Raw genomic sequence first — 20,645 nt, forward strand, 5'->3', positions numbered from 1 at the left:
TGTACATCACTGATATTTCTGCATGTAACTTAGTTTAACATAACCAAAGGTTGTAATTGGATGAATTATAATTTGAAAGATAAAATCTTAACATTTTCTGGCTTCAGTCGTCAGAGAAATAGCATGCAGGTCACTCAGAAAGTAATACCTCCTATTTATTTCCATGGAAAGTACAACAGCTACAACAGGCACAATAACACTATTTGATAGAGCAAATAGATCTGCTGCTTTGTTTCCATAAACATTCAACAAGCCTCAAAGCGTGTCAGTGGGTGCAATTTTTCCACATGCAGGAATTCAATGACACACCTTTGCTTTATACACTTCAGTGTGAGATGCCATTCTGTCAGACTGCCCGTCTGCTGCCATCTGTCACGCAGCAACAAAATGTAATGGAATATTGGTGGGATATCCAACTCTACTGCCATACCATCAACATTTGCCTATGGCATTGTGGGCTGACATGATAAAGTAGGAGGCTTTTTCTTTCAGAGCAGCCCTCATACAAATGTGTTGAAATCAGGTGATTAAGCTAGCTGCTGTTCGTATTATTTGATCATAGTCTAGGTTACATTGTATAGCACTTCTGAGGCTCCCAGATATTCAGCACATGAGTTTTGAGGGGTTTTAGGTAAAGAAATCTATTCAGGACATTTCTAATCTGCTTGTGACTATACGGTATCAAATCCTTGCACTGATGACCACACTACAGTATGTCCTCATTTCTCTTGTCCTCATGAGTGACATGGCCATGAAAGCAGTGCTGGTTATACACTGTACTCAAGCATGCACTCTGGAAACTTATCAAGTTGGTATATATAAGTAATTAATGGTCAACTCTATTATAACCATCCAGCTGAGTAGGTATGGTTACACCTGTTGCCTCAAATATGACATGTTTAATTGCAAATCGTTCTCCTGGCAGGCTTAAAACTGTTACTTGCTGACTGTGCTGAGTGGGTCTTTTGAGTTTGCTGGTGTTGTCCTTGGATTTTTTGGTTTGTTGGTTGTTGTTTTTTTTGTTTGTTTGTTTTTTGACAAGAAAGTTCCAGGTATTTCTTTAATGAAAGAGTCATGTGGCAAAGAAATGTTGCTTTCAGCAAAAGTCTCTGGTGGATTTCGTCCAATGTCTGGGAAGGGCTTAGAGTTAGTTCATTAAGGAGAAGTTTTAGGACTTGATAATCTATATAACAAAGTAAATTTGGGCATTATGTTGCCATAGAATCCTATTTCTGATTTGCTGTCAGTGAGGAGATTTTCACAGGGATATAAATTTAAATCTATCTTTGGTATTATTCAGATATTCACAGTTCTTTCTAGAAAATAATGCCATTCTACCACAGTACAGGATCATCTCACCTCCACAGCAGCTCACAACAGTTTGATGCTGTGCAACAGAACAGAATCCCATGGCTCTGAAACCAATGCAGAATTGTAGTTTCTGTGTAACTTTCTGTATTGTTGCACTGTCTTTTAGGGCTTGGATTCCGGCTGCTGTTGGCAAATTAGTCATTGCATTTTGTAGTGGGATGATTCTTGTCAAGTTTTCCCTTAATGCTTGAGTTCATGTGAATTCAGCACTAAGTCTTACAGTTAACTTTTTTTAATATGAAAAGACCCCACTTGGACTTGTAGGAATTTGCTACTTCACTTAGCAGCAGAAAGAAACCTTTCTACACAGTCTTTTATTTTCCCCAAGCTGTGCTGCATTTGCAGCACAATTTTCTGTTTTATTAGTTGTCTGTTTGTAGCAAATAAATTCTTCAGTTTGTTTGCCTTAGATTTCTCTTTCCTTGAAATAGCAGCAGCTGACTGTCAGTCAAATCTTCCTTTTTTTGGCCTTAATTATTGTATGAATGCAATAGCTGATAAGTGGCAAAACAGTGAAAGTTGGCCTTGTTTCTTTTCAGATATCCAAGATGTGTTTATTGACTTCTGCATTAATAACAATACCATGCCAGAAATCCCTTATTATGGTTGCAAGCCACAGAAAATGTTGAAATTGAAAATTAAAGACACCCCTCCTTTTTCATTTGTACTTTATGAGGGAAATAAAATAAAATGAGAGAACTAATTTTAAATGTTTCTTTGCTGTTTTGAGATTCCATTGTGACAGTTCAAAACATTTCTATTTTCTATCATAAAGAATTTATTTATTCTCTAGCCTTATCTGCTCTCTTGCATGACTACCAAAAGAAAGTTCAGTCAGTGTCAGCAAATGACTTGATGTATTGCTCAAAAATAGTTATTCCGCCTGTATTTTACATCCTCATTTTTGTCCTGCCTTTTCTCTTGTGTGTGATCTTTGGTATATCTGTATATTTTTCTGTTTTTGTCTAGGTCAATGGGAAGGACCTCTCCAAGGCCACTCATGAAGAGGCAGTGGAAGCTTTTCGCAATGCTAAGGAGCCAATTGTAGTTCAGGTTTTACGAAGAGCCCCAATTAGCAAAGCTCATGGTAGCTCTCAGGATGTACGGCTTGTGGATGCCTGCACTCAAACCGACATCACTTTTGAGCACATTATGGCTCTGGCCAAACTAAGGCCTTCCACACCTCCTGTTCCTGATATCTGTCCTTTTCTGCTTTCAGACAGGTATGGCTTATCTTCTGTAGTTTTCAGGTGATATTAAGGCATTGCAGTTGCCTTTAGCTTTCTTTTACAAAAGTCAGAGGAAGAGTTTAAATAAATTGTAGATGTTGGTAATTGTTGCCCCATTTAGACTTTACTGGTGATTTTCCTCAACTCTTGCATTAGACCGCAGGAAGGAATGTTGTTCTCACTTACTTTGTGCTCGTGCACAATGTTCATCTAAACATTAAGCTTTGATCAAGAAGAAAAACAATTCTGTGTTCCAAAGTATTGAAAAGGCTTATAAAACACATAAAGAGATGTCTTGTTACTTTCTATTATTTCAAACTTCTTAAAGAAAGAGGGGAAGTAATTTATTTTATTTTATTAAAAGTCCCCCTTAGCTAAGGCAGTTCAAAAATGTGGAGAAGGAAAGTATAATTTCACCTTTCATATGGTATATAATGTGAATTATGCCTTCATTGAATGAACATCTTCTGAAATGTAATTGGATGCAAATATCATTTTAAAAAAAAAGGGTTTGAGGTAGATCTACACCTGCGATCCAAAGCAACCTAAGTGCATGTTGTGAAGACCTCGTTCTTTGTGTCTCAAACTCATGTAACCATTCAGTTTACCGACATTCTAAAATGTGCGGTTATTCAAGTGCCCTTCATCACCCTGTTATCACTTTAACAAAACCATATAATGCAAAGCATTTAATGCAAGCACTTGAACAACTTTAAGCCTGATGTGGGTTGTAGATTGAAGATGTTCATGTTTTTATAACGAGATGATTGATAAGTTGGCACTGATCATGATGCAGCATATGAATGTGTAGTTAGGTACATTAATGAGCAAAAGGAATTCCAAATGTTCATAATTAAGTAGTTTGGCCTGAAACAGACCCTGTTAAGAGATCACACTCTGCAAATCTAACAAAAGATGAACCCAGCAAAATGAGCTAATCTACAATTTGAGCTTTTGAAAAGAAAACAGCCCTTTCTACTTCAGGTCCTATTTCATTCAGGCTGTCAGGCAATTGAGAGTAATATTTCAGAGATAAGAAAACTACAGATCAGGGGTTTTGTGTGATTTTTTAAAATCATTTTTAATTTAAAAAACAAATTATCTCATTTACTGTTTTTTGTGTTGCTTTGTTCTACGTAGCTGCCATTCTCTTCAGCCAGTGGAGCATGAATTTTATGAAGGTAATGAGTATCTTTCCAGCCTGCCTGCTGATGCAGATAGAGCAGAGGACTTTGAGTATGAGGTAAGATCAATGGCACACTGCAACCTCTCTTTCTGCTATTACAGATATGGTATTTGCACAGGTGATAGCAAGCTCCTCTGGGGAAAAATTGAAAATAATTAATATCAGAAAGTGTTCTTTTTTACCTGTATAATTTCACAAGCTTTACTGTAGTTAGTTTATGCATGTGAAACATGGAAGTGAAATTCTGCACTGGGTGTCACCAAACAAGTTTGGGTTGCCTTTTAAGTATGCTCCCTCTTTGTGCAGTTGAGACTGTAACTCAGCTGCATTCTTTTTGCAATTTTACCTCTCTGAAGCAAAAAAAAATCAGAATTAGAAATGGTAGCTGAAAACTTAATTCTTCTTTTTCTTCTCTCTAATTTTAAGAATTAATTGGCCTTTTTACTCATGCCTTAGGGATTAGTCTCGCAGATACTTGGGCGTGTGCTTGAGCATTCGAAAGATCAGGTTATAACTTTGAAAATTAATATAATTTCTGTTATTTGCTCTTTGAATTTGACATTATAAGTATTGCAATTACAAGAAATTGTGCTGTGTACCACAGCTCTCCCTTTGCTTTTAATGTATTGTATTCTCTAGTGACAAGGGTGGATGTCTTTCTGAATCACTGGAAAATCTTTTTTGGAGCTTCCCCAAATGATAACATGATTGTTGTTGTTCTTCATTAGATTTTCATTTCAATACCTGAATAGTATTCTTGCCTGTCAATCATTGAATTTTTGTGTTTTCTGCTATATTTCAGGAAGAATATATTTGTAGAAGCAGGCATAAGAAGCAGATGGTTCTTTTTATTATTAAATGGTGCTAAGTCTTTGTATAAGTTCACATTGCTGTATTTTAAACAGGAGTGATTATAAATAATTAAATACCTTTAATACAAGGTTTACCTTTAATACCTTTAATACAAGACTTAAAATATCCTATCCTTCTGTTTGCAGTATCCTAAGAAATGTTTTTAAAGGTTTCACATAACTATTTGACATTTGGAAATGAAATGAATGGCAAAAGCTTTGGCAAATATGCCATGTCTTCACTTTTATCTTATCTTTAGCAGCTAAGACGCTTTACTGCATGTTCATCTCATTGTTCTTTTCTCCTAGCAGCTTGGGGAATCCAAGTTCTTCCCCAGGAAGTAGAAAAATCAAATAACATCTGCTTAGTGAATCTCAATCAAAACAAGCAAACTTTTATTTGAACTTCTCAAAAAATCATTGCTAGGGATTAGTGAAATCATTATTTCTTCCCAGTTGGGTTTTGGTGTGATATCTCACAGCATAAGAATCTCAGAGCTTACATACTGCTTCAGCTCCCTGGGTGTAATACAATATTAAGTTTCTGTGACAAGTGTATTTGTTTATATTGCTTTTTCCTTAAACTAGTAGGAGCTATTTTTCTAGTAATATTTAAATAAATTAGTAATGGAAACATCTAGAAGAAATAAATTTTAAAAAGATACATTTTTAGGTGAAAATATTCTTTCACTAGATTATCAGCTACTTATTAGAATAGTAATGGATTTCAAATCTGCATAGGGTCTACCTAGTGTAATCAAGTCCTCTTTATGGCCATTATTAATCCCTAATAATAGTTGGCACAAGTATTATCATAGTGGCAAATACTTCAGCAGATTCTCAGTTGCCTGTAATCACTGCTAATCATACCATCACAGTCATTAATTTGCTGTCAGCTGTGATTCAGTGGCCCAAGGCAAATGCACTGAGTGATTGAAATAGTGTTTCATGTGAAATTCAAATAGGAAATGAACTGTCTGCACTCCCTTCAGGAGAAGAATCCATTCTAAATAGGAAAGGTTTGAAGGAGAAGCATCTTGGAACCTTTTACTAGAGCTCCAAATGTGAAACCCTTTCCTAAAATTTAAACCTGTGTGGTGGTAGCACTATGATTTATTATGATCGCTCATTGGCTGTATTACCTGTTGTTTAATATCCTCATAAGAAGTTATTTAATATCCTTATGAGAAGTTATTAAGCTCCTTTAGTGTAAGTAGAGAGCCCAGAGATACACAGCTTCAAAAATAGATCTCGTGAAGGACCGAGTCAAAATGGATTTGTTAGCTGTCCAGGGGAAAAGCAGCAGGGCATTAACTTTCTTTCTTTGTAAGGACTTTCTGGTGTGAGCCCCAGCTAATTACACAGAACAAAACAAACTACCTGGTTAGCATTTCCATGCATTAAAAGGATAGCTGGATAGGTTTAATAGAAGCAAGTTTAGAGTCTTGCATCTAGGGAGGAATAATTGCAAGCACCGCTACAGGTGGGGGATGACCTGCTGGAGAGGAGCTCTGCGGAAAGGGACCTGGGTGTCCTGGTGGACAACAGGTTGGCCATGAGCCAGCAGTGTGCCCTCGTGGCCAAGAGGGCCAATGGCATCCTGGGGTGCATTAAAAAGAGCGTGGCCAGCAGGTCGAGGGAGGTGATCTTCCCCCTCTACTCTGCCCTGGTAAGACCTCATCTGGCGTACTGCGTCCAGTTCTGGGCTCCCCAGTACAAAAAAGACAGGGATCTCTTGGAAAGAGTCCAGCGGAGGGCCACGAAGATGGTGAAGGGCCTGGAGCATCTCTCCTATGAGGAAAGGCTGAGTGAAATGGGTCTGTTCAGCCTTGAGAAAAGAAGACAGAGGGGACCTGATCCAGGTCTATAAATATCTAAGGTGTAGGGGGCAGAATGGTGAGGCCGGACTCTTTTCAGCGGTGAGTGGAGACAGGACAAGGGGAAACGGCTGGAAACTGCAGCATAGGAAGTTCTGCACAAATGTGTGCAAGAACTTCTTTACAGTGAGGTGACGGAGCACTGGAACAGGCTGCCCAGGGAGGTGGTGGAGTCTCCTTCTCTGGAGATGTTCAAGACCTGCCTGGATGCCTACCTGTGCGACCTGGTATAGGGAACCTGCTTTGGCAGGGGGGTTGGATGAATTTTGAAGCCAAATCTGGAGATTTCAGAAAGGTTTTGAAACAAGGTAGTATGTAGAAAGAGTACTAATGACTGATTATTTTCTAGAATGGTGCAAAGTCCCTCCATTTTGATGTGACAAATAGAAAGTATGTAACCAAATCAGGAAATGAAGAAGTGAGATTATTAACAACTGAGATGCCCTAAACAAGAATGTCTTCCAAGAAAGGCAATGTCCTGCAAAGCTTTGATCAACTTGGAACTGGCTTACAGATAAGTGTCGGAGTTTACCTGAATTACCACCATGAAAAGAAAACAAGACGATCATATCTGATACCCAGCACTGGGGATATGGACTTGCACTTGCTGGTGGATTTTGTAGGATTAGACACTTGCAAGATTCCATTTGTACACTAGAAAAAAAATAATGGTTTGAGTACAGTTTGCCACAGCTCAATAAACTCAAGTACAAGCCAATTGTCTTGGAAGGGTGAACTCCCTGGGAGGCTCATTAGGCTCCGTTCAGCACCATACTTTAAACAAATAGCTGGGAAGATGACAAAGCTGGGGGATTGTTGGGAGCCAGCTCAAGTGTCCTAATGTGTCTCCTGCAAAGCTTGTCCTAAAAGGAATTTGAATTGTTGATTTATATTGAGACAGGTCAGAGCCAGCAACAGTCTGTGTTGACAGAAAGAGATCAAAAGATCTGTGCTTCTGGCATACCCAGATACCCAGGAGGACTTTTAAGATAAAGTAGGAACTGACCAATTTGTAAATGCTCAGTTGGACTTGAAGTCAAGATGACTGAAAGAGAGCCAAATATTTTCAAGGACAAACCCAACTTCTCTCTGGCTATGAGTTGTGCTGCTGGAATTACCTCATGTGATACTAGAGTATGCATCACACTGCCTACTACCAATGAGGCAAAAGGACTAAAACCATTGTAGCCTCCAGTAATTTTGTGTTACATATAGCTCTAAAATTTGCACTAAAGATTTGTGCTTGTTAGAAGTGCAGAAGATACTGGTTCTAGAGAGGAGTAAACAAGCTTTGCTAATAACACTTCTGAACATGCTATCAAAGAGAGAGAAGTACCATATACTTGGTTAGGAACATTTGTTGTAATGCAGAGATTAGAGGTACAAAATCAGTTACATACTGGAACAGTGAAATGAATTGAACCAAAAAAAAAAAAACGTTGTAAAGACAAAGCTGGATGAAAGAGTGCATCACTAGTGTCTGGTCCTACACACTCAGTCTGAGATGATTGCCTCTCAAAAAGAGAGATGACAGAAAATAAAATGTCACAGGCAGTCACAAGCAGATATTATTGTTTAGTCAACAGTTCTTTATCCTGTGGCAGAAACCTTAATAACGTCTGTGTACTAAAAAGTACCCTTAAACAAAGTGAAAGTGTGAAGTGATTGGATTTTGCTATGAGAGGTGATGTTATGGAAATTACAGCTCCTAAAATCTTGTGCATCTGAGATAAGAAAGATTCTTTTTTTTTTTTTTTCCACTGGATGCCAGGATTAGCATTTTCAGAATGAAAAATGCAGAATGGCAACCATTATCTCAGCCTATCTGTGTCCAATGACTCCTGTTTTAATGTATGCAAATACACATGCTGACAGGTTGAGGCAGTATTAATCATATTACCTGGAAGAATTTGCCAAAGGTTGAGTTGACCTTATCTGAAATTATGAGGATGCTCTTGATGCTTTTCACTTCATATGTTAGAAATCTTTGAGCTTCTCTGCTTTGCTAGTAAGAATTGATAAGTATTGCTCAAGAATTTAGTGCATGTCACCAAATCAACAGACCAGTATGCTAGATGCACAAGTAAGATTTTTCTATGGCAAGATTTTCAGAAGCTTTTTATGAATAAATAAAGAGTCAGTCATCCCACCAGAAATGGCAACCACAGAAGAGCATAGTAATATTATATTGAGAAAAAAAGCGTAGTAATATTACATTGAGAAAAAACCTGCCATTTTGATTCCTTCCATGGTCTGAAAAAAACAGAGCTTCTGAAAATGAGAAAATTCATATGAAAGATTCTTGATTCCATTATTAGTGTCTCTTCATGAAAAGAGCAACCCATGGGTTAATACCTCGTCTCAAAATTGAGTAGTTGTAAGTTCATTTTGTACTTGGTAGTTGCAAGAGACAGATTTTTAGTCAGGATAAGGAAATGTGTATGTGTATGCACACTGAATATAAGTGCTAATTTATGGTTCTGCACAGCCGTTCTCTTAAAAGTGTTGATAAGTATTTGCACTCATAAATCTGCTAACTGTAAATGTGGATTAGCCCTTTATGTTCTATCACTGGCCCGATCCAACTGCACTGAAATTGCTGAGGTTTTCTTTTGACCTGAGCATTTTTGGATCACATGCTATTGCCCGTTTTCACAAATAACTAAACAAGGAAGAGAGAGCAGTTTGAAAATTAAAGGAACTGGCCTCAAAAAAGCTTTTGTGTAGAGCTGTTCTCACCAAACTCCTTAAAACTCCCGTAGCAGGGAAAATTTTGTCCTGTTGTCTTCATTTCTCTTACTGTAACTGATGCGATGGAGAGGTAAAGCTTGGGTTTGCTGTTCCAAATAACACTCCTGAGTGTTACGTAGGGAAGATTGCTCTGTCAGGTGCAAATTTGAATTTTCCATTTCTGTGGCGGAACATTTTGGCACTGATTGCTTGTATTGCTTGTATGCTTTCTCTTCAGAACCAAAAGGAGTAATTTTGTTCAGATCAGTAATCCGAGTGAGGTTGTTGAACCATATAAGTCACGTGAATGCAGAAAGAGTTGTGGGTGGAGGCCCCCAGCTCTCTAGCTATAGGGCCCTGCTGTTAAATATGGATGCCAGAGCCTTTCTGGAAGGCCCATCACTGCTGTAGGAGGCCAAGAGAGACCAGCCTGCCTTGTGAATTAGTATTTAAGGCCTTTCCAGCACAGGGATTATTTAACCAATAAACCAAAGGGATCTGTCTATCTTGTAAATACATATTTAGGGCCTTCTTAACATGAGGATTACTGAGTTGATAGTGTGTAACAGCTCCCTTCAGAGCTGTGATAGCCTGCAAACACCCTTTAGCGAACATTACGGGCACTTGTGGCGGTGCAATTGGAGCTCCTGTTTCAATTGCTAGCACCTGAATAAACAGTTTTTATGGAAGCAGTGCCCGTGCACACACTGCCAGAGCTTCTGAAAGCTAGTCAGGCTCTTTTGTTTTGTTACCTGATGAGTATTTCTGTACATAAAAGCTAACTCAAAAGATGGAAGCATAACCAGCTAAATGGAAGACGTTCCTGAGATAAGAGCTTTCCAGAAATCCCTTACATGTAGCATGGCATTTTTCCTTACATCTATTAAGTTGTGTTTTTTAATAATATAAAGGGGTGAGAGAAAGAGACAGAGTGAGCGAAATCCTGCTTCAGCAGGGATCACACGAGACAAGTTCCAGCCAAATGCAGGTAGGATGGCAGTGAAGTGAATGAGCAGAACCACTCTAATACCTTTGTGACTTGCTATCACATTGAGATTTTTTCTTTTCTATTTCCTGCTGGGATTCAATTCCTTTTCTCCTGAGCCTCGTAAAACTTGGGAGGAATCAGAAAGAGCCTTCAGTGAATGAAAGGCAGATTTCAAATTCAGCAAACACCAGATATAATTGAAAATAGAAGGCTTCAAGAAATATGATGTTATACAGGCAGAATCCTAATAGAGATGTAGCTGTTGCAATGCTGAAGAGCCAAAGTTGTGTACAAGGCCATGCCTTACCATTGAGGTCAAATCTCATTGGTGTAATGGGGAAGATGTGATAAGGCTTGCTGGTAAATATGGTGTAGATTTTAAAAGGAAAACAGGCACTATTCACCACATGCCTGCTGCTGTTGCAGTGGTGCTGGAAGGACTGATCTGACAAGTCAGAGTGGGCTCAGATAAATTGCAAATTACTGTCCTACATCTATTTTCTGTCTAGCATTTCATAATTGCCTTAAAGGTACTGCTGAATAGTAGGTGTTCCATAGTATAAAGACATTATACCAAGGTTGCTGCTCAGGAATTTCAAAGTAATTTTTAATATTAATTAACACCTGTTAAGGAGCTTCGTGAAGGATGTAAACACATATGTATGAGCTTGTGATACAGAGAATCACAGAAATACAGAGAAAATTACAAGCTATATCTCTAATACACTAATTGGGAAACCTGCAAGGAACTCTCTTTCTTTGACTAGTAAACAGAATATTGTTTCAGCTGGGCCTGTTGAAAAAAAATTGCAATAGAGCTTTTAAAAGCATTCCTCAAAATTTTCTCATTTGAACTCAAAAGTAATTCTGAGCTACTAATAGCCAGTGTGTGATTCATCTGACTGTCACTGTGGACTATTACATTGGAAAAGTGACAGTTAAAATGGAGAAGTGACATTGGTACATTTTTCCCTGTAAATCTTTGAATAGCACTGTGTAATAAATAAAATAAAACTCTTTTAGCATGCATTTGGCATACTACAGCAAAAGATCATGCATTTCACTGATATTTTTATGTTCAAGACCCCTGGAGATTTAAGTCACCATAATCTATTTATAAACAATAATAAATATGTAATTTCTCCCTAACTGTGACCAATTGTACACTGTAAATGAGCAAAATATTAGTAAAAAAAAAAAAGGGAACACTTCTTCTGATTTTGCAGTCAAAGTGCAAGGTTTTGCATTTGGGCCGGAGGAATCCCAGGCATCTATACAGACTGAATGAGCAGTCCTAGAGAGCAGCTCTGCAGAGAAGGACCTAGGGGTCATGATGGATGAAAAGCTTAACATGAGCCAGCAGTGTGCTCTTGCAGCTCGAAAAGCAAATGGTATCCTGGGCTCCATCAAAAGAGGGGTGGCAGCAGGGACAGGGAGTTAGCTGTCCCCCTCTTCTCTGCTCTCATGAGGCCCCATCTGGTGTACTGTGTCCAGGTCTGGAGCCCCAGTACAAGAAAGACAGGGAGCTGTTGGACAGGGTCCAGAGGAGGGCCAGCGATGATCGGGGGACTGGAGCACCTCCCCTATGAAGACAGGCTGAGGGAGCTGGGCTTGTTCAGCATGGAGAAAAGAAGGCTGCGGGGTGACCTCAGTGCAGACTTTCAGTACCTAAACGGAGCCTACAAACAAGAGGGGAATCAACTCTTTGAAAGGGTAGATAACTGCAGGACAAGGGGAAATGGTTTGAAGTTGAGGGAGGGAAGATTTAGGTTGGATGTCAGGGGAAACTCTTTACAGAGAGAGTGGTGAGGTGCTGGAGCAGGCTGCCCAGAGAGGCTGTGGATGCCCCAACCCTGGAGGTTCAAGGCCAGACTTAATGGGGCCCTGGGCAGCCTGGTCTAGTATTGAATGTGGAGGTTGGTGGCACCGCATGTGGCAGGGGGGTTGAAGATTCATGATCCTTGAGGTCCCTTCCAACCCTGGCCATTCTGTGATTCTGTGATTCTGTCAGTTTTCAAGTATAAATTAATTAAACTTAGCACTGTTCCTCTGGGGTACTTCAGTACTGCTATATCCTGCATTGCCACAGGAATTCACAAGCAGGTGAACTGAGGACAGTCTGAGTCAGTTCTACTGCCAAGACAGTCAGTGACAGAACTGGCAGTAAAAATACCACAGCCTTTATTTATAATGCTGCTTTGTTTTGTTTTTGTTTTTGTGGCTTTTTTTGCCATAAAATCACTCTTCTTCCTGTTCCATCATCTAGATGGAAGAGAACATAGGGGTAATTTTTGCCATAGCTATTTGTTAATTTTTAGTATGTTATTGTATCTCATCACAAAAATCTGACATTCAAAGCAGATGAAGTTGCTGTCATCTTACCTCCCATAAGTAATGAACATCCCAGTTTAGTGGCTTGAATTGTGTCCCCAGCTATAGGACATCATGAGAGAATGGGGAGGAAAAGACACAAAACTGACATGGGCAAATTTATCAAAGTTATTACCATTTATTGTGTTTTAAAACAGGAGGAAAATATATCAAGTCAGTGATATTCATTTTGTTTCATGATTTCATAAAACAAACACAGTTTTACTTCTTACTTTACCTGGAAGCAAATAAAAATTCTTCTTTGTTGTCAGAGCTTATGTTTTCCCTAGAAAATGAAGAAAAGTGAGCTTAGTTCAGCAGCACTTTATTGTTGGGCAACATTGCAACATACGGCATGTGTTTTTCACTGAGTGAAGGAAGAGGAAGGTGCTGGCATTATTTTCATATTTATGGAAATCTGTGGATTATAAATCTTATGTTTTGGATACGTGCTTTGTTTAGACAGTTTTTATAGCATTATACTACATACCCCTGTATCTGTTTTACAGTGAAAATGTTTCTAAGGTTTTTATTAATGCTGTTTTTCATATGCCTCCTGCTTGAAAGTGTGTTCAGTGTGTTTCAGAGTCATGGAATCTGGCTATCTAGACAAAGGACACAAGAAAATACTTTCTTTTGTATATTCCTTATAAAGTCACATTTTTTAATCTTAGTATGTTAGGAAATTCATGAGCACAGGAAGCAAGGACCAAATCCCTCTAGCAAGACAGGAACCTTTTACAAGAAAATGGACTTTAAACAAGGCTTCAGTATTATGCACGCTGGGCCTTCAGAGGAGAAATAAAAAAAAAAAAAAAAAAAAAAAACCCACAAAAAAAACCAGAAGCAGTCTTTTTTCTGGAAGTTTGCTTCTTTATTTAATGAGGCAGCTCTTCAAAGAGAATGTGATAGTCATTCCTGGAGGGCATGGACTGGTAAGTTAGAAATCCAGGTGAGACTGTATTGTGCATCAAAAAAGCAGAAGATGGTTTTGCTTTGTATTTCATCTCCTGATATGGTCAATCTATGCAAGTATGTGTTTGGGGAAGGAGGACATTTCCATGGGTAACAGAAGTTTGAACAGCTGTAACTCAGCATGGATATGGTGCCCATAGACCTAATTTTGGTGCCAGGAAAATGAAAATGTGTTTTAAAAATCAGCACATACCACTTTGTGTGCTTGATTTATAGGTACATGTATGTGATTAACATTTGCATATTTTAACTATCCATATTTTAATATGTATGTAGTTGGAAATTTATCTTAGTGCTTTCTGAGAATTTCTCATTTTATAAGTTCAACATTGAATTTATCTTTTTTCACAGTATTTTGCATTTATTGGGTTGGAAAGGCATAAACTGAATTACAGAAAAGGTGTATTTCTCACAGCTGTCTAAAACTGAGAGATAACATTTTCAACTTGTTTTTAATTAATATTCCCAAATAGCCTTCATACAGTTGTAGATCGGGGCTGCCCAAATGTGTGGTGTTGTAACTAGTTAGGAGTTTGAATCTACAGCTATGTGTTCTACAGTCTAGATAAATGTTCACAGCAGCAGATGTTGGCACATCTGTTATGCCTCCCCATTTCGATTGGCTGCCTGGGTGTTTAGAAAGTGCTGATGAGACAGATAAATCTTCTGACACGTTTCAGGCCCAAACCAAGCAGGCAGCAGTAATAATGATGTTTACAGAGACAAGCGCTGGGCAGTAACATTTTGAAATACGACAAAAATAAAGTATGACTCTACCTGAAAAAGTGAAAATTATTGTAAAAAGCTAGCGCTAATTTTACCAAGTGATCCTAGGTGATTTGAACCGCAGTTGTGACAACCCATAAGTCTCTGGACTTTGTATAAATAATGTTTGTTGGCTAGAAAAAAGGCACCAGATGAAGTTTAGAAAGAGCTCTGAGCTATTAAGTACCTCTGTAATAAACTTAAGAGAGCTGGGAATAAGATTTGTAAACCTTCTATCTGTTGATCAGGGAGTATATATCATATCTGCTTTTTTGGAAGGGGAAGAGCTGCCTACTAGAAACTTGAAGTTCCTTATCTTATCATGATCCTAACTTACAAAAGGTTTTCACGGAATGTCAGAATCACAGAATGGCCAGGGTTGGAAGGGACCTCAAGGATCGTGAATCTTCAACCCCCCTGCCACATGCAGGGCCACCAACCTCCACATTCAATACTAGACCAGGCTGCCCAGGGCCCCATCCAGTCTGGCCTTGAACACCTCCAGGGACAGGGCATCCACAGCCTCTCTGGGCAGCCTGTTCCAGCACCTCACTGCTCTCTCTGTAAAGAGTTTCCCCCTGACATCCAACCTAAATCTTCCCTCCCTTAACTTCAAACCATTTCCCCTTGTCCTGCAGTTATCTACCCTTTCAAAGAGTTGATTCCCCTCTTGTTTGTAGGCTCCATTTAGGTACTGAAAGTCTGCACTGAGGTCACCCTGCAGCCTTCTTTTCTCCAGGCTGAACAAGCCCAGCTCCCTCAGCCTGTCTTCATAGGGGAGATGCTCCAGTCCCCTGATCATCGCTGGCCCTCCTCTGGACCCTCTCCAACAGCTCCCTGTCTTTCCTCTATCCCTTGAATGCTTTTATACCAGTAGAGTCAGGAAAATTCCAGACGTTGGGGTCTTCTCTTGAGAAGATCCATCTTTCTGTCAAAGAGGGTATTTGTGGACAGAGAAGGATATATCTGACCATCTCAAGTGCAGAGATTGTCTTCCAACTACACAGAGCTTTTGCTCTATTTATTGATTCCCTTCCATACTTAAATTTTTATGACAATGAATCGAAAATGGTAGGAGAAATCATTGCAAAGACTTCAGCATTGATGTCTTGTGCTCATTCCCCTCAGGAAACAGCAGCATCAAGTTTTTTGAGTTGCTTTCAAATACCCCTATGTCAGGCAAGTCCAGAAATGGCGTAGAGAACCTAACCTAAAGCGGTAAAGATGTGGATGTTGACTATATAGCTGATATAGTTCGATTTACTGTCCATAGTTTCCACTCCAGAGAAGACAAAATAATGGAGGACTTAAATGAGGGAGACAGTGTAGTCCAAAGCCTGGCTGGGACAAATGCCAGACTTTTGTAAGTAGAGATTCTACATCTCTTTTCAACTCTTGGCTACTTTCATGATAAGAAGCACTTTTCTGATATCTGACTGAAATTTCCTGAGTACTTGGTACTTGAAGGAAGCAATAAGATCTCATTCTTAAGGAGAACTTCCTTTTTAAAAGCCTAACTGAATATAGTTTTACCAGCATCCTCCTCTCATCAGAGATGTAGTCCATCCATGTAATTAGTTAATGGATTTCTAACCAGATGCGGAGTGCTGTATTCCTCCCTGATAACCAGGAGAATGTCTTTTCTAATACTTCATGTTGAAGTCATTTACACTGGAAAGTAGATCCAAAACACCAGAACACAAAAAGTGGATAAAATTTAAATCTGTTTATTAGTTTATTTGTTTGTGGGTTGTTTTTTTTTTTTCCTTTGTTTAGTTGGTTGATTTGTGCGGTGTTTTTTTGGTGGTTTTTTTTTTTCAGCTTAAATGGCTCAGACCAGTCATTTCATAGTGCTATCTGTTATTTTTTAGTATTGAAAGCCAGAAAGTTTCAACAGGGAGAGTCAGGATAGGAACACTAATGAAAAATGAGATATTTTTTTTCTTCAAATATATGTAATAATAAATCTCTTTCATTTACTTTTGTCAAAATTCTCCAAAAGTAAAGGTTTTCTTTGGAATACGGAGGCTGCAAGCCAGTGTGACATTTTAGTACGTTCACACACTGCACTGTGAAATAGTTACTACTCCAGTCTGCTTATCTCATTTTACCATAAGATCCTGTTTCAGTCTTGTCTGTGTTATTCCCACTTACTTTGTTCAATGAGAAGCAAGTGAGAATGTAGAATCTAAGATCAGTGAAAAGGAAACTCTTAGCTACATATCATCAGTTAGTTAATTGTACTTTAAACTCTTCTCATATCCCTGCAGCTTCACACATTTATTGAGGGAAAGACTGAAAGTGAGGACCAAAGCCAACTGCTGAGAAATGCTGTATCTAGGAATTTTATCATAGATCTCTTTGCTCAGGAAGCAAGGATTCATGGCTTTCTCAAGTGCAGAAAATACCAGAAGGGGTGTTGGGTCTCAAGCAGGTGAGAACTTATATACAAATATAACATAAGAAAATATGTGTGTATCATTAACTGTTCCTAGTAAGTTAGCATTGGTACTGCACCATAGGGAAAGAACAGAAACAAAGAGAATATATGAGGAAGTAGAAGAATTAGAGAGAGAATTAAGATCATATGTTATTTGAAATAACAAAATATGCTGAAGACCTTCCAGTAAGTGTGATCATTCAGATAGTAGAAAACAAATGTGGGTTTTTGATGTTGTTACTGCTTAGTATACTTCATGTTTATATGCTTCCCATAAGAGTTCATTTTTGGATTTATCTTTTGACAAGGATCTGAAGAGTCACTATTATGCATGCTAGCTGAGGGGGAAAACTGAAGCTCAAGTGGATGTTTGTGACTTACTGGAGGATATACTGACAGCTGTTGAGCTTTTTACAGCCAGGAAGTCAGTAATCTGTAAAGGGCTTGGTGGTGGTGGGTTTTTATTTCTATTTGACTTCCTTATGAGATACAGTCACTGTGAAGTCCACCATGTGTCTTTAAGCGCAAGGCTTAAAATATCCTTTAGAAAGAAGTCAGAAAGGCCCTACCAAGACTGGGAGGCCCTCAGAACTAAAAGTTGTGTTTATCTCATCCCCATATGCTTACATCCTTCCTCCCACGGCAGTGCTAAATTTGTTCGTGGCGCGGTGATCAGAGGTTTCTCACATTCATGGTCCAGCTCCATCATTCACCCAGCCCAACCCATTCCCCCATCTGCTCTTGCGGCTGCTATCCTCCCTCCGTTCCTCACCTGCTGGGAGTCTCAGCTGACACTTGGGTGCCTTCCCTTCCCACTCATGGACATCAAACTGCTACCGATCATCACACATCAGAAGTGCTGAATACACCCTGGCAGGCTTGTCATGCCTTAAGTTTCTCCACTATTCAATTTTCTAGATAGGAGTACAGCACGCAACAAAAATTTACCCTCCAGACCTGCATGGAAATACTGAATTCCAGTGTCCAGATTCACCATTAAAGGATTTGTCAGCTACAGGGCCAAATTCTGCTCCCACAATTGCAAAATGATATTTTATTAATAGATGCCTATATGTCATCGTGCTTATTTTGTGTTTGTTTTTTTTTGTCTTTCTGCTACTACTATTTTTATTCTTTTTTTTTTTTTTTTAACTTTCCTTTTTTTAACACCAGTATCATTGTCTACAGCATCCTGCTGTCCCAGAGCATTCTTTGTCTGGATACAAAGCAGCACGTGGCTCTAAGTGTTGCTATAAAATGTGGATCAGCAGGAAAGTGATTTAATTTTAAAATATTTCCCATTCTGTGTTGTATTTGCTTTTGGATTATGCATTTGAGAAATGCTTGCTGATACTTTTTCTTTCTGCTTTGATGTAAATAAATCTTGTATCAAGGATTCTCAAATCTCAACCAGTGTTTAAAAAATGAGGATTAAATGAGACTTTATCCTATCAGGTAGAGCCCCCACCCCTTGGATAGATCATTGTTTTTCCCCACCATGTGGAATGGAGATAACCCTCTCTTTCTTTGTGGTAAGCTACCAACCAAATCCATTCTGGCAAATCTGGCACCAAATGTAATTTGTCCTTTTCGATGCTGTTTATGAGAAGTCAGGACAGTCTTCTGTCAGAATTGATAAGTGAGAAGACAGTGGGGAATGCAATTTTATTTGTAACAGCACAGCTGCCAGCAATTCCTGCTTGTTTACATCCAGGCTGGCTCTGTCTTGCTCCACAGCTTTTCTATTTCCATCCAGATAGCCCAGAAGTACATTGTGGATGTGTCTGTCTATGTAAAATCTGCATAACAGAACACACTGGGAGTGTTAGAGAAGGTTATTTTTCACAAGTCAAGAATGTCTGCAGCCTTAAAAGAGAAATCTTAAACTCAACCAAATCTCCATTTTCATTTACAAAATAGGTTCTAAAAATGAAATGTAATCTGCTAAAATCCTGTGATGCTGATTGCCTGTCTTGGTGATGGTGCCTGAGGAGTTAAGGGCTTTGTTTTTTTGATGAAAACATTCTTTCTGAAGTGAAAGTGGCTGGTGTTTGTAAATTAAATGCGCTACAAACGTTTAGATATAAGTTTCTTTGTGGAAAAAATGCAATAGGACCTGCAGTGACCTGTGAAGCAGAGGGCAGTTTAATTACACACTGCTTCACGCTGAATACTTCTGCTACATATCTTGCAATTAGCCTGTGTTTCACAGACATTAACATATTTCCTGTAAAATCCTTCTGAGGAGGGAGTATAACCCTTGATGGACTTGTGGTGGTTCTCAGGTCTGTGATGCCTTTGTTTGCCTGCTGTATAGCTTCCTTCAATCTGGCAGTCCTAGGCATCGTTTGATCTTTTTGTTGGTGCACCTAAGAAAGCTGCAGTCATAGCCACTTCCTTTATATAATCTCTCCTATGAGCTGTTTCCTTGTGTACCCTATGCCATGCACATAGGCATGATGGGGGTGAAGTTAAGGATTGTTTTGTTTTACTGGTCTAGCTGAGCTCTTCCAGCAAACTGAAAATTCTTGTTCCCTTTTGCTATGTCTCTAATTACTGTTGTTAATAGATAATTAGGCTTCCATAAGGTTTAACATTAAAAAAGAGAGTCCAGAGATGGCTGTTAATGTCACAGCTCTGGTAGTGTGGAATCATTGGATACTTCTGATTTCTCACTATGGGTGAGAAATAGATCTCTGATTTTAAGAGTTGCAGTCATGCTGTTAAAAGAATGAACTGATGATTGATAGAAGAGACTCCTCTTAGTGCACAGGTACAAAACACAAAGGCATATCATAGAATCATAAAATCACATTGAATCATAGAATGGCCTGGGTTGAAAAGGACCACAATGATAATCTAGTTTCAACCCCCCTGCTGTGTGCAGGGTTGCCAACCATTAGACCAGGGTTGCCCAGTGTGCACTGTACTGTATTTCCCTATGTACACACACATACATAAACTTAAATCCACTCCCACCCCTCCACTCAGACACATGCACACACAAGTAAACAGATATTTAATGCCCTTCAAATCCGAATATGAAATAACTAACTTAAAGACTTAAAGTGAAATTACTTTGTTAAAGGAACATGGGAAGCACCACAGACTCTCTTTTCATCTGAACAGAGATTAGTAACCCCTAGGGAAAATAAAATGAAACAAGTCATATTTAAAATAGATTGTTGTGACAGTTCCTACTGATGCTAGGAGTTGCACATTTTTTTGTGAATTTCGTCAAATTATTTCTGGTCACAGTTAAAGACACTGGTGCTAAACAAAGGCCCTACGTAAATCAGAGAATGGGAACTATGATTTGAGTAAAGTAATGTAATACTTGTTTGAAACACCAAGCTTCTCTTGAAGTGTGCAACCTTACTTATTGTGCACATCCTGATTGTTTGTACATGACAGCCACATCTGCAGCATTGAACAAATTCAGAGGTGTAATAAATGATGTTATAAAAGAACATCGTCTAAGGAACATCATCATCATTTATTCAACCACTCATGCCTTTTTTTAATGCAAACCCAGACTTGCTTCCTCTTTTTTATACCCACACTCACTTGTAACATATGTTTTTATCTAACATGTAATATGTGTTACATTCTCGTCACTTCTGAATTAGAGATGGATTTTAGTTTCCAGAATCTTCACTGTTATCTGTTCACCCTCCTAGGACTTCATTAGATTGAACTGTCAGCCTGCTCCTGTGAGGGGATAGCTCTGGTTCTGTTTGTGTTATTTATTTTTATTTCACGAGCAGGATTACTTGCCAGTGACAACAGGTGTGAAGCATTATGAAGATTAAATATCATAGAAGGTAGCAACATAAATGACTGCTGATTTGCCAGACTGGACA

At 38.8% G+C, this 20,645-nt stretch overlaps 1 protein-coding gene across 3 annotated transcripts in view; it reads left to right on the forward strand.

The window, feature by feature from the left end:
- The window catches only part of PDZRN4 (PDZ domain containing ring finger 4), a 245,672-nt gene that overhangs the window by 198,315 nt on the left and 26,712 nt on the right, over positions 1-20,645 (forward strand). For all 3 annotated transcript variants that reach the window (XM_048926470.1, XM_048926479.1, XM_048926483.1), the window contains 2 exons: positions 2,341-2,594; positions 3,741-3,843. In XM_048926470.1, coding sequence (XP_048782427.1) covers positions 2,341-2,594; positions 3,741-3,843 — 357 coding nt within the window. The remainder of the gene's footprint in view (positions 1-2,340; positions 2,595-3,740; positions 3,844-20,645) is intronic.

This window comes from Lagopus muta, chromosome 1, assembly GCF_023343835.1.
Source record: "Lagopus muta isolate bLagMut1 chromosome 1, bLagMut1 primary, whole genome shotgun sequence".
Taxonomy (NCBI): Eukaryota; Metazoa; Chordata; class Aves; order Galliformes; family Phasianidae; genus Lagopus; species Lagopus muta.